Genomic DNA, 16,231 nt, shown 5'->3' with positions numbered 1-16,231 from the left:
TTTTGGAGAGGGCAAATGCTTTAGAAGAGCTGCTAAGGTTCCTTCTCTGGTGTGGGTGGTTGTGCTGTTAAACTCCAATTTGCTGTTGAATATTTAAAGTCATGTCCCACCTGTAGCATCACACAGAAATCAGGTGTTCACTCAGAGGGCCTCAGGGAAGGACTTTTATGTAATAATTTGATAAACACCTAGGGTCTGGCATCTGCGTGTCTTGAGATACTGCTGGAGCCAGATTTTTAATGAAGTAGCTCCTTCCAGTCTTGAAAATAATTGCATGGGCTGTGCTCAGCTGAGCTTTCTGGTTTCTATGGATCTCCTGCATGGGAGGGAGGACTTCTGAGCAGAACACCAGAATGCTGCCTGCTCTGCTCCTCCAAACTCGGATTCTGTGAGGTCCTGTGGTGACTCCTCCTCTCACGCGTGGCCACAAGATGTGTTCACCTGCTGCTGGTGCCTGCTTGGAAACCTCACTCCTATTTCCATGCCTCTCAATTAGCAAAGATCCAAAACACAGTTCTGAAGGCAGCATTAGAGGTGCAGCTGCACTTCTGAGCCACAGGAGGGGCCTCGAGTTCAGTTATTAACAAGTATTAAAAATATTTCCAAGGAGAAAGGGTTGGAAGCTGCTTGTGTCCACCCTCCCCTCCTGGCTCTGTGCCCCTTTCCCTCACCGGTGGCACTGCCATTGTGTCACCTGCTTTTGTGTGACTCCAGCTGCCTCCTGTACAGCCTGCAGTGGGACTGTGACTCGTGGTGTGTTGTCACCAGTGGCCTGTACAACCTAGGGAATGCTTTCTGCAGGGCCAGACCCGCTGAGGAGGTTGGTCCTGAGAAGTTGTTTCAATGTAATATTGGAAAATAAAGATGAGAAACGAGTTATTTTTAGTTTGTCTTAAATGAGATGGTAAGGCTGTTGTATTTGGCTTTTTCTTAGTTGTTTTTTAATATTATTATTATTATTATTATTATTATTATTATTATTATTATTATTTATTGGAGGGGGGGGGGAAGGGAAATCTGGCTGGCTGGTAGTTGGCTGCTGCATGTGGCAGTGCTGGTGTTGGTTCCAAACTCTGCTGGTGGCTCCTCGGAGCTCTTCTGAACCACCTCGAGTAGAAATCGTTGTTTTGTCACCCAAACTCTTGTCTTCCTTGGAAAGCGCTGCTGAGAGTCGTTGTCTGAATGAGTTCCAGGATTAAACGGGCTTTGGATCAAACACTTCTCTTCACACCTGGTCTTTGTGTTACAGCAATTGCCTGTCTCACCGTCTGAGTATCTTTTTTTGCAGAGGTGTCATTAAATCTGCTCAGATCTACAGCTCTTTATTGTAGTGGTATCCGTCCTGCTGGGGCCTTCAGCACAAATTCTACTCACATGCTCTATGCTGTTACCTTGGGGAAAACTTTACCACTTTTGGGGTATTTTTAGCTCTAGAGGGGTCAACTCCCTTGTAAAGGGGTGGAAGGGAGAGGGGAATCTAGTGCTTTATTATTTTGAAGTCTGAAAGGCCTGGAAATCACACGGAGTTAGGTTACCAAGCACGGGGTGCTGGGTCCCGCTGGGTCCCGCTGGGTCCCGCTGGGTCCCGCTGGGTCCCGCTGGGTCCCGCTGGGTCCCGCTGGGTCCCGCTGGGTCCCGCTGGGTCCCGCTGGGTCCCGCTGGGTCCCGCTGGGTCCCGCTGGGTCCCGCTGGGTCCCGCTGGGTCCCGCTGGGTCCCGCTGGGTCCCGCTGGGTCCCGCTGGGTCCCGCTGGGTCCCGCTGGGTCCCGCTGGGTCCCGCTGGGTCCCGCTGGGTCCCGCGGCCCCACCCGCGCACGGCGCCTGCGCAAGGCTCTCCTCCTAATCACGTGACTCGCAGTGGGGCCAGCACCACCTCCGGGATGGGGGGGAACGGAGCGAAGCCTGTTCCGCCTGCAGCGCCTCCGGGTCGCAGGTGGCGGCGCGTCCGCTGTCGGCTCTCAGATAGATCCCAGCTGTTCGCTCTCGGAGATGGGACAAGGATAGCGAGGGAAGGAAAGAAGGAGGTGTCTTCCGGACCTTCTCACCTTCCCCCCACTTGTGCTGAGGTAATGGCTCTGCCCAGCCCCTGTGGACAGGGCGGCCGTGGGCCGACTCACTGCCTCACCCGAGGGAGGGGGAGGCGGCGGATCCGCTGGAGAGCGGCGGGAAGGACCGGCTCGGTACCGCGGTACGAACGGCCTCCTGCTCCCTCTCTATAGCTTTCGTCTCCTTCTTCTCGCCGCCGCGGCGGCGGTTGGGCAGCCGGGAAGCTGTCTGTCCCCCACCGCCACCGCTTCCCCCCCAGGTGCCGGTAGGGATGGTACTGGCCCGTGGGTCAGGCTGTGTCAGGCGCCCGCTGACACGGGACGGGCCGGGGCGGGGGTGCCCGGAGCCGCGGTGAGAGGGGTTGGGACGGGCAGTGGGGGGACCGAGACCGGGGAACACGGGATGGGCCGTTCTCGGAACGGGGATTCCGGGATCCGGAGGGGTGGGCAGGCCCAGGTTCTGCTGGGCCTGAGGAGTTCGGGTCCGGGGGCGCTGAGCAGGGCCGGTCCGGAACCGTCCCGGTCTGACGCCTCCGGGGTAGCTGCGCCAGGCCCGGCAGGGCCCGAGGTGTCCGGGGATGAGGTCTGGCAGCCCCCAGCCTGTCTTGGTGAGACCGGAGGTGCCCGGTCCAGTCCCGTTCCACTTCTGGGGGCCTGAGGCTCAGTCACGGGGGTGGATCCGCTCCGGTCCCGTCAGGGCACGAAGGGTCGGTCCTTGTCCCTGTCACCTCCCAGCGAGGTTCTGCGGGCCCCTCAGGCTGAGCTGCTCCTGGCGGGATCCAGAGCAGGACTCGCACCCGTCAGGCCCCCAGAACGCTTTGATTCCCGCCGTGCTGATCCCCTGTGCTCTCCCTTGCCTGCAGGAGCCCTGACGGATGTCCTGAGCTCTCACTATGAACGCTATTGTTGCCCTCTGCCATTTCTGTGAGCTCCACGGTCCTCGCACCCTCTTTTGCACTGAGGTTCTGCATTCGCCCCTTCCCCAAGGCGCCAGCAGCGGGGACATCTCCGGGCAGAATGAGCAGGCAGAAGAGGAGGAAGGTGGCATCCAGATGAGCAGCCGGATCCGCTCGCACAGCCCAGCAGAAGGTGCCAGCGCTGACTCCAGCAGCCCAGGGCCAAAGAAGTCAGACATGTGTGAGGCAAGTGTGGAGATCTCCCCTCATTTACTTCGTTTAGATCAGCTCTGGTGACTTAGTAATTTTAAGAGCAGTATTGATTAGGAATCCAGGAAAATATGCTAAAGCCAGCAAGCCAGTGGAGGAAATGTGTGTTCTTGTGCTTGTCTACTTTAGTACTTGTTCCGAGATACTTGCTATTCTCTTCTCTTTATGCTAGGACCACTTTTTTGAGGCCAGTTGGTTTCCTAGATGCTCTTAATTGATTTTTACCAGCTCAAAATCAAATCAAGTGGTGGATAGTGAACATAAGAGCAGAGGAAGTACATCACACAGAGTTTTATGGGAGGAGCTGGTTTCAAATCCTGACCCTGGCTCTTGTTTCTTGTTTTCTACATGTTTCTGTTCTTGTCTAGAAGTCTATAATAATGTTTTTGAAGGGAATATGCAAAGACCTTTGAAAACTTTAGGTAACTGCATGCTCATTTATGGCTGGATTTGCTTTTCTGTCTTCAGGGTTGCCGCTCTCTTGCAGGAGGACACCCTGGGTATGTCAGCCACGACAAGGAAACATCCATCAAGTATGTCAGTCACCAACACCCCAACCACCCCCAGCTCTTCAGCATCGTGCGCCAGGCCTGTGTCCGCAGCCTGAGCTGTGAGGTAACTGCCTTGGAGCAGGGGGAGAAAAAACAGCTCATGGCCTTATTTATGCATCATTTCAAATCCCAAGGCATTGCCTTGCTGATCCTGGCTGCTGAAAAAAAGGCAGGGAGTGAAGGTGGAAAGGCAGATACACAAGTCTGTTCAGTCCAGGTTTGGTGGGAACTTTTAAGGTTGTGTTTTGGTAACCTTCAGGGTTCCTTCCTCTCACCTTGTGGCACCAGAAATTTCCCTTTCTTGTTTCTGCTCTTAAGTGTTTACTGTTTTTCTTTGTAAGATCAGTGTTTTTGCAAAAACAGTTTATCATTTAAATCTGTTGTTCCGTGCCAAGAAATATTTGATCTTTTTAGACCATTAATATTCAGCATCTCATGGAAGCAAAGGGAGAACCTTACACATTAATGAGTACTGGAGTGCCAGGATCAGCAAAATCCTTTGGGCATTCTCAACAGTATTGTAGCTGAATTGAGCCATAGTCTTCAAATACTGTAAAATAAAGGGTTTGTAGTGTTTGTAGAATACCTCTCGAGGTCTGTTTGACCCTGGGTTTTGGACAGTAGCTTTAAGTGGTCTTGTTTTATTCACCAGGTGTGCATTAAAGAGCTGGGAGCTTTGTTCAGTTTATTACTGCTCTGGCTGTGTGATGTGCTTAACTCCTTTGGGGCATGTGTCCCACCCCTTCAGGTCTGCCCAGGACGTGAAGGCCCTATATTTTTTGGAGATGAACAGCATGGATTTGTGTTCAGCCACACTTTCTTCATCAAAGACAGCCTGGCTCGAGGCTTCCAGCGCTGGTACAGCATCATCACTATCATGATGGACCGGATTTACCTCATCAACTCCTGGCCTTTCTTGTTGGGAAAAATCAGAGGCATCATTGATGAGCTTCAGGGCAAAGCTCTTAAGGTAGGTCAGTGCACAGAGTCTGTTTGACTCAAGGAGAGTAAATCACTGTGAGAGCTGGTGCACAGCTGAGGCAAAAAGCCCCGTGCAGGAGGGTGGTCATTGAGGTTGAGGACAGCCTGGGTGTGTAGGAGAGGAGGATCAGGCTGCCTCTCTCACTTGAAGCCACACTTTTCACAGATCTAACTGCTAAACAGTACCTCTGCTGGAAAGTTAAGAAACTGAAGTTGTGGAGGACAGTGGTTTTGGGAAGCAAGTGTTACTTAATGATCATTTTACTCAATCTCACGATGTCCCTTTCCTCTCTTTTCCTGTAAGTTCCGATGCGTTTTGGCTGACTGCGTGATGTGCTCTTTTTCTACTTTTGTTGTTGTTTGTTGTTTTTTTCTCCTTGTCTCAGCTTTATGGAAGTGTTTTACCCTTTTCAGGGGTACCTTTTTTTCCTTACACTGCTCTTCTCCTGTGGTGCAGGTGTTTGAAGCAGAGCAGTATGGGTGCCCTCAGCGTGCCCAGCGGATGAACACGGCCTTCACCCCCTTCCTGCACCAGCGGAACGGCAACGCCGCGCGCTCCCTGACCTCCCTCACCAATGATGAAAACCTCTGGGCATGTTTGCACACTTCCTTTGCTTGGTAATGCCACTTGTGTCTCCAGCTTCTACAGCTCCTTCATGAAGAGAAAACATTGTCATGTTCTGAACGGGTGGGAACGTGGTTTGAGTATTTGGGTAGTAAGTCGGACTTTGCTGAGTAGGCTCTGAGTTTCAGCACAGAAAGACAGCTGATGGCTTTAGGACAGAAAGCAGCTTCTTGCTGCTCTAAAATAAACTATTAAAGTGTCTGCTAATGGAAACCATCCCTACCTAGATGGAAAGGCTCTGCAGTCTGAAAGTAGGTATGGAAGAAAGCATCTCCAGCTTGTACCTCAGATTCACACTTCAGCAGGGTGGTTGTTCACCTGGAAGTGCTGGTGTGTTGTGACAGGCAGCGTGGGAAGTGCAACCATTTGGCACCATGGTCTGGCTGTGGGAGTCCAGTTCCAGTCCAGTGCCTGACTGGGTCATCAGACTTCCCTGGAAAGGTGCCACTGAGAGGGTTGCAACACTGGCATGTGACTTGGATGGGGGCACAAGTGTGTTGCAGAAAGCAGCTGCAAAACAATAATCCTTTTGGTGACTGAGTGGCAGCAGCTGTAAGATGTGTTGATGGTTATCACATGGAGGAAAGTGTGGAGATGTGTTGAAAGGAAACAGATTGATTAGTAGTTGGATCTTTTTTGTTCAGCTCATTGCACCCAATTTCTTACTTGATTCTTGTCCCTAGCAAGCAGACTTTATGAGTGCTGCTTCTGTTTCTTCCCATGTCTCCAGGCTTTTGAAAGCTTGTGGCAGCCGACTTACAGAGAAGCTTCTGGAGGGAGCACCAACAGAAGACACTCTTGTTCAGATGGAAAAACTTGCAGGTGAAATAGAAGCTTCCAGAGTTGGAAGAGCCTCTGAACAATGTTTGGCTGGTGAAGCACCACGTCAGCACTTGGACTTCACCTCAGTGGTAGTCTCTGCAGTAGCTGACCATGTGCTCTCCCATGTGAAGATGACTGGGACAGGAATGTGAAATTAAGGCCCTTGGCCTTGCAGGCTCTCTGCACACACATGTGGTGTTTGTTTGTTGGTAGGAGTGCTGCATCATCATGATTATTGTTCTCTCTGCCTGGGTTTGCACTCACAGTACATGGGCTTCTTGCTCCTTTTCCTACAGAATTTCTAAAATAATTATTTTATATTCAATTATTTTTTTTCATCCGTTTAGACTAGAATGTACAAAACCTGCCCCAAAGCTTTGGCCATGACCTTTAAACCATGAACTGAGACCACGTAGCTGGTCAAAAGATGTGACTTTGTGTCCTGGAGAAGACAAAAACTCCTTCATGACTCTTCAGTGCTTATTGTGTATTTGAGTTAAGAAACTTGATTTACACCTCCAGTGTGTCTGTGACTCTGGCACTTGCATGTTCTGTATTTTGAACTCTTATCTCCCCACATAGCACCAAAATCAGTTGGCTGCAGTGTGTAGGGACTTGGGAAGTTCCTAGTCTAGAGAGCAGCATTTTTTATGACCTTAACCTTTTTTTTTTTTTTTTTTTTTTGCTAGACCTGAAAGAAGAGTCAGAAGGCTGGGATGGTTCTGAGGAGGAAGTGAAGCCTTCTTCCCAGCCAGATGTTGTGGAAGGGCAGGAGCTGTCTAAATGCTCTCCTGAAACATCTTTGATGCCAGATTGCAACAGCTGGAATGTTGCTCACAGGAGGTTGTCTGTTTTCCGCTCTCTCAGGCACATGAGACAGGTAAGGGAGGAGCCCAGCTATTAAGTTCTTTTCTCCTGATAATGTTGGTTTGTTTTTTTTCTTAAAAAAAAGACACGTTTATTTCCTGCACTGTGCATTTCTTTCCTGGTTGTGTTCTCTGCACCCAGTAACATGGAGTTAACTGCAGCTCTGAGGACACTCCCTCTGAGATCACAGAGCCTCTGGTGGTGATCATCTGTCATGTGGGGTGGGATCATGCAATTTCTCTCAAATCCTGCACTTTTTCTTCTTCCCAAGAGCACTGAGAGTAATTTAATACAGAGGTCGTGAAGCATCTTCAAAGCTGAATATTATTTGCTTAAAACAAAAGTGTTTCAGAAGGGAAAAAAAATAATTTATAAGCAAAGCAAATGGTTCTGTACAGATCCAGCTTTTATCCAGTGTCTCCTGTGACCTGGTTGAGGGGGAAAGTTCCCTGTGTGTCCATCTTAACAAAACCACTAATTTGGCCAATGAGTGGGCTGGTGGATGCTGTCTAGCACTGAAGAATTTGGAGCAACCTAGAAATGAAACTGTTGTTCTTTTAATGTGCTTGATACCAAATTAGATCATTGATTAGGCATGGAAATTTGCTGCTGTTCTTGAAACCATAAATGGGGGCAAATGCAGATTTGGGTGACAGGGCAGTGCCTTTCACACCTGTCAAAGAAATACTGGAGCTTGGTGCTGTGGTTTGGAGCTATTGCTCTGTGCACAAAACCTGCTCAATTTTCATGCTCATTTCTGCTGTGTTGCTGTAGCCATTTTCCTGTGTGGCAGGCATGGCTTTGACATGGCAAAGTGGACCTCTCACTGGTTTTCATAACCAATGCAATGTTTGTTTCTTTGTTTGTTTGTTTTTTCTCAGGTTCTGGGGGCATCAGCATTCCGCATGCTGGCCTGGCATGTTCTGATGGGGAACCAGGTTATTTGGAAAGCCAGAGACATGGATCTTGTCCAGTCAGCTTTTGATGTGCTACGGGTAGAAATCTTTTCCTTTGTATTTTTTACATCTTTTCCATGTATTGTTTTACATCTATTCCTGTAGTAGTCCAGGCTGCCTCTGACATGTAATCTTGTGGAGAATGCATGTTAAAAGACATGCTGTTGTGGCAGGGAGACAGACACACACACACACAAAAAAAAAACAACAAAAAACCCCAAAAAACAACAAACCAAACCAGCTTTTGGATGTCTTAATTGTCCTCAGTAACCACATAGTTTTCCAAGCTGAATAAGATACTTTTGCTCCCCTAAATCAGAAGCATCTGCCTGAGCCGTGCTCCAAGTCTCGTGCTCCCTGGAACTCAGGGAGAAAATTGTACTTCACTGGTTTAGCTCTGGTGTTTTTCTTGACATGGTTCCTCCCTTCTTTAGACCATGCTGCCTGTTGGTTGTGTGAGGATCATCCCCTACAGTGAGCAGTATGAAGAGGCCTATAGGTGTAACTTCCTGGGGCTTAGCCCACACGTCCAAATCCCACCCCACATATTATCATCTGGTAAGAACCTGTTGCAGAATCCTCTCCTTTCCCTCTTATGTTAAAGGACAGAGATTTTCTAATTATCATTATTAAGTATTGGCAGGTAGTCTAACAATGCCACATAAACTCAAACCTATACCACTTTGGGTTTTTTTTCCACATACCCTTCCCCATCAGTAGTTGCAAGGTGTGACACCTGCTTGAGCTGACACTCCTGCTTTCTACTGAGGAACTGTTAAAGCTCAGCCAAATTTTGTAAGCTGTCAGATCTGTTCTTTCTTGGAGCAGGGTGTGTAGCTGTATTTTAGAACCTGGGCTAGTACAATTAATGTTGTTTTTTGGCCTCCTTTTGCTCTAGAGTTTGCAGTGCTTGTGGAAGTTCGTGCTGCTGCCCGCTCCAGTCTCTACCCAACTCTGTTTGATGATGAGCAGTCCCTCAACAAGTATGAGTTTGTTGTCACCAGTGGTAGCCCTGTTGCAGCAGACAGAGGTGGGTGATTTGAAAGCAGAAAGAACCTGTGTCACTGAGGCTGAAAGAGCATCTTGAGCTTTAACTCATTTTGATGCTGTTTCTGTACTGGCCCTTAAGGAAGTCTGAGTAGAAAGCAAGGTCAGTATACAACTGGGGTACTGCTACCTACAGTCTGTTTAAATAGAAAGGGTTTGCTTTACCTCATCAGTGTTTTGCTTTTTAACTTTAAGAAATGAGAAAAGAATTCTGGTACATAGGTATAGCAGCAATTGCAGGGAAATTCTTTTGGAACCCACAATGAACATTTTCTATCCTGGAATACCTGTGTGTTTGGTTTGAGTAAGTTTAAAAGGACCAAGACATTGCTCATCCTCCATGTTCCTCTTGATAAACAAACATGAATGATACAGAAATGCCCAGATGCTTTATTGTATATTTTATTTTATTTTGCCTGCTTTGCTCAAGGGCTTGAACACTTGCACCTAGGTGTAGTTTTAGCCAGGTCTGTCAGTGTCATGTTTTCTGGAAACCCTTAATTGAAGTGAATTGGCCTCACTGACTGTCTCAGAACACTTGGCTGATGGTTACTGCTTCCTGCTCTGCCCTCTGAAGATAGAAGTGCAAAGCAAACCAGAGACTTACACACTCTGTAGTGTTCTTGTTTTAGGTCCCATATGAGTAATTGCAGTCATCTACTTTTCACTCAGCCAGTGGCAAAAATAGTCCTGGAAAGGTCCCTTCTCCACCACAGCATCAAACTTATTAGGCCATGGACTACAGGGAATATATCCCAAAAAGTGATCCAGGAAAGGAATGCCTTGGGCAGGTTGTCAGTTTGTTTTTATCCTATATCCTGGAACTGCCCTTAACAAGAGGTACATTAAATCAAGAGTTAAGTGGAGACTGTGCAATTTATTGCAAAATATATTGCAAAATAAACTTTGCAGTTTATTTTTTATATAAATATTTTTATATTGTACAAAGCATGAAGGTTTTCCATAACTTTGTATTTTTAATGAGCTTTTGATATGCGACTAGAAACAGCAGAACCTAAACAACTTTGGTTTAGAAGTGGGTCTGAAGAAAGCAAAGCCCCCTGAGCCTGTGGGCATGTCCTGGGATCCTTCACAAAATGCCATGTTGCTTCTTGCATCAGATATTTTCCTAGTGGGCTGATCTTTAGCTCCTCTTCCATGAAAGGGACATCAAGGCAGGCCACTGGGGGGGATATTTTTCCACCTTGTAGAATAGGTAGGTTTCTTTCAGGTAAGATCCTTATCTGTGAACTAATGAAGCCAAATTCTGTGTTGAAATTGGCTGTGCTGTTACTGATAGTGATCTTTTTCTCATCCTGTAGTTGGCCCCACAATCTTGAACAAAATTGAGGCAGCCCTGACCAACCAGAACCTTTCTGTAGATGTTGTGGATCAGTGCCTTGTCTGCCTGAAGGAGGAGTGGATGAAGTAAGTCTGAGTGCTTTGCTTTCACAGAAACAAACAGCTTTGGCATGAATCCTGGAACAGTTACAGCATACTACAGGACAAACTGCAGCACACAGCTGCTGTGGTACTGTCAGCATTTGGCTTTACTGTTGAGAGCTAAGAATGTCAGAGTCTGCTGCACTGGTCCTAACTCTCTTTTTGACTTTCAGCAGTTCTTAACCTTTTTGCTTGAGTTCAGGCAGCTGTAGGTTACCTACATGACAATACTTGTGTGCATTACAGACATGATGAGGATTAAGTATGCAAATACCTCTGTGGCTGTCAGGGTGTGCTGTGTCCCAGTGCAGGTAACATGCCAAATGGGTGTCATGGCTGTGCCTCCAGGCTCTGCATTTCAAAGGTGCAAGTAGTTCTGAAGAAAGACAAATCAGTCATGTGAAATAATTCATGGGATGTTGGGATTTTGTGAGTTTACCTGCAGGCCAGGTGGGCATTAGATGTGCCTTGCAGGGAGTTGCCCAGTTGTCACAATGAATTGTTTCACTTTTTGCTAGAATGAAAAAACCAGATTAGAGTTATGGATATTACTACTAAAAATTAGTAATGCCCCTAATTACCCCCTCCCCTTTTCTTTTCTTCTTATTCCCTCCACCTTCTTCATTCAAAGCATAAGAACAGTTTCCACAGGGTAATTTTTTTAAGATTTCATTAACATTTAGTTGCAGTAGGTGTCAGGAGAAGCAACAGGCACTGCTCATTCCCTGTTTGATGTGTGCAAGTCCATTGTAGTAGTGATGAGAGTTTCTTGTTTCTGCAGCAAAGTGAAGGTCCTCTTTAAATTCACTAAAGTGGACAGCAGACCCAAAGAGGATACCCAAAAACTGCTGAGCATTCTGGGGGCTGCAGAGGAGGACAATGTCAAGCTGCTCAAGTTCTGGATGACTGGGCTGAGCAAGACTTACAAGTCCCACCTGATGTCAACAGTTCGCAGCCCAACCTCCTCGGAGTCCCGGAACTAAAAGGTGCCCAAACCTCACTTTCTGCCTTCAGATAATCACAGGGAACCCCGAGTTACCACTGCTGAGCCTGCAGCATGTGCTTTAGGAGGATGGTGAAACATCATCACTGTTCTTCTGGTCCTCAGACTAACTTGAAGAGTGACTTGAGTCTTTTCCAATTGCTGTGAGACTGGACTAATAAGTGCTAATCAATAGTGCTGCTGTCTGTCCTGAAACTCAGCTCTAAATCTAGACCTCCACACTCAAGACTAAAATACAGCAATGCTCAAAGAATCCGTGTGAAATAATTGAAGTCCCATCCTGTCCTCATTAAGCATGATGGTGTGGCAGGACACCTCAGTTTTAGATTTCATTGGCAAGACTCAAATACCTGTGGCAACATCTGGAACTCCTAGGAGCTGATACAGTTACCAAATCCCACACGAAGTCATCCAGGTGCTTGAGAGAATAAGCACCAAACCCAAGTGACATGTCAGGGTATGGATCCCATGTAAATTATTTCAAACCACTTTACACTCGGATTTAAGAGACTGTTTTCTGCTGTAGCATATGACAGGATATCCTATCAGAGTCCTGCCACTCCACTTTATTTATTTATATCCTAACTTGAGACAGTTTTAGCATTAGCTTTGGAAATCTTGTCTTGGGAGGGAGAATTGTAAATGTAAGAAGTCTCAAGATGCATCCTGCTTGCCTCTCAAGAGAGAAGGTAAAATGCTCGCCTTGTTTTGCCTGTGGTTGCAAAACTTGCAGGTGATGAAGACAACCTCACCAGGATAAGTGTTCCTTTGTCTTCAGAAATAATTTTCTAGCTTCCTAATTGAGTTAAGCAGAAAAGATCCAACCTGTAGGTGCTCCCTTCTTATATAACTCTCTAGTAGCCATTTTTGCTTAATAGTTAATGGAAACATTGGTGCATTTTTTTAATTACCTGAACAGACATTCCTTACCTGTATTGTAAGGAATTCCTGTTTGTTGTGAAGTCTTTTTTCTGGATCATTGTTGGGAAGACTTGACACTACCACAGATGTTTTCAACAAGCTTGAGGCAGGTTTTACCCAGGTGACCTTCTACACTCATTCAAACAAGACTCAAGCTCAGAAGGGGATGTTCCAACTTGTCACGAGTTCTGTTCTTCTGTATAAAATATGCAGGTTGATTTTTGTCTTGGAACATCTGTAAAACGGCGACAGGCATTAAATCTCAAGAGCTATTTTTGTAAAATGGACAAAGCCTGATTTTGTGTTGAGTTTATTTAAAAACGTGCCCATTGTGCTGGGGTGGGGGAAACAGCAGTTGATCCACAAGGTAGTTTCTGCAGCTTAGCCTTGGTCATAGTTTACACCATTTAACAGGTCTTTTCTTCAACTTTGTGTGCATTAGTTTCTTGTACACATGGAGCAAGAGCTGTTTAGATATGTTAATTGAAACTGCTTAACTGGATATAAACAGCCACAGGAGATTCAAAGAGCAAACATGCCTGGAGAAAGGCAGCACTGTCACTTCAAAAACTTGAGAAATTCTTTTATTTCAGGGCTTGCAAACAGGCTTGGCTTTCCCAATTCTCAAACAGGAGACTGAAGAGGTGCTTGAGCTCTATCCACAGGATAGGGAGCCTTCAATAATGAGTGCATCTTGCTTCCTATGTGCTTGGTGCTTGTCATGAGGGAAAAACAAAGCCCAGTGGTGGTGGCAGATAAAAGTGACAGAAGTACTTAGAAAAGTAGGGACTAGTGAGTCAGAATGTCCAGTGCTAGATCTGTGCTTGCTCTTGGACTCTTATTTTTCTACTTAAAAGCCCTTCTGGCCCAATATATTCATGCATGAAACACCAGGTAAGACATTAATTAGCATTTAGATCTTCTCAGTCACTGAATTGTTTTTATCTTTTAAAGGAGAGCTCTCCCAAGCAATCCCACATTAAAACTTACTCTCAGTCTAACCTGCAGTTGATGTGTAAGCACCTGCTAGCAGAGCCCATGTTTCTTCCAAACTGTGGTTTCTTGCAAAACAGCCAAAGAGTGGTCACCAGATCAAGCTTGAGGCTTCTTCCTCTTTTTCTTTGTGCTTTGTTCTGTCCTCATCTGAAACTGGGCTGTGTCCAGACAGCCAGACCTGGATATAATGTGTTTTTGAGCAAGGAAACCACTAATTTAACACCTTTAAAATATCCACAGGAAAGAAGGGGGAGAGGAGAGTTGCTGAAGGCTGTGACCCCATAAAACCAGATTGTGCTTTCCTGTCAGAACAGATCCATACGTGGGATTACCAAATTATTGCCTGGGCAAGTTTCCACAGTTTGCTTCCAGCCGTAGCTGGAATGCGCCGACTGCTCTTAGCACATCTTAATTAACAAAAAAACCCCATGTCTGCAGACATCTTTCATCACCTGCCTTCCCTCTGAACCCTGGACAAACTGATTCAAGCAGGATGGTTCTTTTTTCTGCTGTGATTCCCTTATCCTTGTGGCTGAGCAGTGCGTGCAGCAAGAGCTGCAACCTGGCAGAGCCCCACTGGTGGGGATGCAGAAAGGCTTTTTGCAGCAGTGCTGCTTAGAATTACAGACTCACTGGAGCTGGAAAAAGACCTTTTTATGATCACCAAGTCCATCTCTTAACCTTCCACCACTAAACCACATCCTGCAGCACCACATCCACGTGGCTTTTAAATCCCTCCAGGGGAAAATGGAAGAGGTGTCCCAGGGAGGTGGTTGAGGCCCCAACCCTGGGGATATTTGAGGTGAGGATTGAGGAGGCTCTGAGCAACCTGATCTAGGTGAGGGTCTCCCTGCTTGCTGCAGGGGGGGTGTGTGGACTAAATGACTTTAATTTTTCTACTTGAAAGCTCTTCTGGTCCAATATATTCCTGTGTGAAACACCAGGTAAGACATTAATTAGATCTTCTCAGTCACTGAACTGTTTTTATCTTTTAAAGGAGAGCTCTCCCAAGCAATCCCACATTAAAACCTTCTCTCATCCTGACCTCCCTGACCGTGGTGCCAGGGCAATGTCCAACCACAGCAGCACATCAGAATCGTTAATGGATATTATGAATAATTCTGTTTCTGCACGTAACTGTGGTTTCTTCCAGAACAGCAAAAGGGTGGTCACCAGGTCAAGCTTGAGCCTTCATCCTCCTTTTTTTCTGTCCCAAATGGTTCTGTGGGGACTCCAGCACTGCCCTGGCCCAGCTGGTGCCAGTGCTCGCAGCTCTGGAGCAGGCAGGGGGTGGGTTGCAGGCTCTGCTCAGCGCAGCTCCCGCCACTTCCCAAAGCCCCCGAGGAGGATTTCATTTTCATTTTCGTTTTCGTTTTCATTTTCATTTTCGTTTTCATTTTCAGCGGAGTTTGACCCAGGTGAGGGGAGCGACCCGAACCAGCCCAAACTCCTCCCCAGGCAGCCCTAACCAAGAAGGGGGCAGCTCGAGGGTCTGGAAGGCGGTTCGGTTCGGTTCGGTTCTGCGGGACTCCCCGCACTGACGGACCCCGCCGCCCCCTCTCTCTCCCGCCCGGAGCCGCTGCGCATGCGCGGGGCGGTTCTGCGGGGCCATGGGTGCGGCGGGCGGGCCGGGGCGGGCGGGTCTGGTGCTGGGCCTGGCGCTGGGTTCGGCGGGGTTGGTGGCGGTGCTGGTGCTGGCGGCGTGGCGGAGGCGGCGGCGGCCGATGCGGGAGGTGCTTTTCTTCCCCTCGCTGCCCAGCTGCACCGAGGAGCTCCTGGCCCAGGCGGCGGGGCCCGAGGCGGCGGCCCGGCCCTGCCCCTGCCCGCTGCCGCAGCGGGACTGCTCCCTCAGCCGCCTCCTGCAGCTCCTGCTCTCCGCCCGCCGCTCCCTCGATCTCTGCCTCTTCTCCTTCTCCAACCCGCAGCTGGGCCGAGCCGTTCAGCTCCTCCACCGCCGCGGTGTCCGCGTCCGCGTTATCACCGACGAGCAGTACATGGGGCTGCGGGGCTCCCAGATCGGGTTCCTCCGGCACGCCGGTGAGGCGGCTGCCCCGGGGTGGGGGGCGGTGGTGTCCTGGGGGGCAACCATGGGCACTGCTGGGTCCAGAGAAGGCCATGGAGATGAGGAGGCTGGAGCCAGGCTGAGGGAGTTGGGGGTGTTGAGCCTGGGGAAGAGAAGGGGAGACCTTAGAGCACCTTCCAGTGCCTGAAGGGGCTCCAGGAAAGCTGGGGAGGGACTTGGGACAAGGGCAGGGAGGGATGGGACAAAAGGGAATGGCTTTAAACTGAAATAGAGGAGATTGAGATGAGATTTTAGGAAGAAATTCTTCCCTGTGAGGGTGCTGAGCCCCTGGTTTCCCAGAGAAGCTGTGGCTGCCCCATCCCTGGCAGTGTTGCTCCAGGTTGGATGGGGCTTGGAGCACCCTGGGCTGGTGGGAGGGGTCCCTGCCCATGGCAGGGGTGGCACTGGGGGAGCTTTAAGGTCTCTTCCAACCCAAACCAGTTGGATTCTGTTACAATTGTGTCTTTGTAGGGATCCAGGTGCGCCATGACCAGGACACGGGTTACATGCACCACAAATTTGCTATTGTGGACCAGAGGATTCTCATGACAGGCTCCCTCAACTGGACCACCCAAGCTATCCAGAACAACCGGGAGAACTTGCTGGTCATGGAAGATGCTGAGTATGTGAAGCCTTTTCTGGATGAGTTTGAAAGGATTTGGGAAGAGTACAATCCCATCAACTACAAATTTTTTTCCAATGGTAGTAAGTGATTGAGCTGCCTCACAGGGCTGGTAGAACACTTAA

General features: G+C 48.3%; 2 protein-coding genes across 3 annotated transcripts; both read left to right on the top strand.

Annotated features, from left to right (window-relative positions):
* Positions 1–1,855: 1,855 nt before the first annotated feature.
* FLCN (folliculin) lies at positions 1,856–12,717 on the top strand. 2 transcript variants are annotated; one of them, XM_071760641.1, is made up of 12 exons: positions 1,856–2,187; positions 2,908–3,186; positions 3,679–3,825; positions 4,510–4,731; positions 5,200–5,360; positions 6,098–6,189; positions 6,879–7,069; positions 7,938–8,051; positions 8,447–8,570; positions 8,911–9,042; positions 10,382–10,487; positions 11,284–12,717. In XM_071760641.1, the coding sequence occupies exons 2-12, from the start codon at positions 2,938–2,940 to the stop codon at positions 11,483–11,485; spliced, it is 1,740 nt and encodes a 579-aa protein (XP_071616742.1). In that variant the 5' UTR covers positions 1,856–2,187; positions 2,908–2,937; the 3' UTR covers positions 11,486–12,717. The 2 variants fall into 2 exon arrangements, with proteins under 2 accessions (XP_071616742.1, XP_071616741.1); XM_071760640.1 differs by lacking the exon at positions 1,856–2,187 and adding an exon at positions 2,278–2,396.
* A 2,284-nt stretch (positions 12,718–15,001) lies between these two features.
* Positions 15,002–16,231, top strand: PLD6 (phospholipase D family member 6). Its single transcript, XM_071760642.1, has 2 exons — positions 15,002–15,459; positions 15,956–16,231. The coding sequence occupies exons 1-2, from the start codon at positions 15,033–15,035 to the stop codon at positions 16,195–16,197; spliced, it is 669 nt and encodes a 222-aa protein (XP_071616743.1). The 5' UTR covers positions 15,002–15,032; the 3' UTR covers positions 16,198–16,231.

This window comes from Heliangelus exortis, chromosome 17 (genome assembly GCF_036169615.1).
Source record: "Heliangelus exortis chromosome 17, bHelExo1.hap1, whole genome shotgun sequence".
NCBI lineage: Eukaryota > Metazoa > Chordata > Aves > Apodiformes > Trochilidae > Heliangelus > Heliangelus exortis.
Note: the sequence above shows the minus strand (reverse complement) of the source record. Positions and strands in the feature narration are given on the sequence as shown.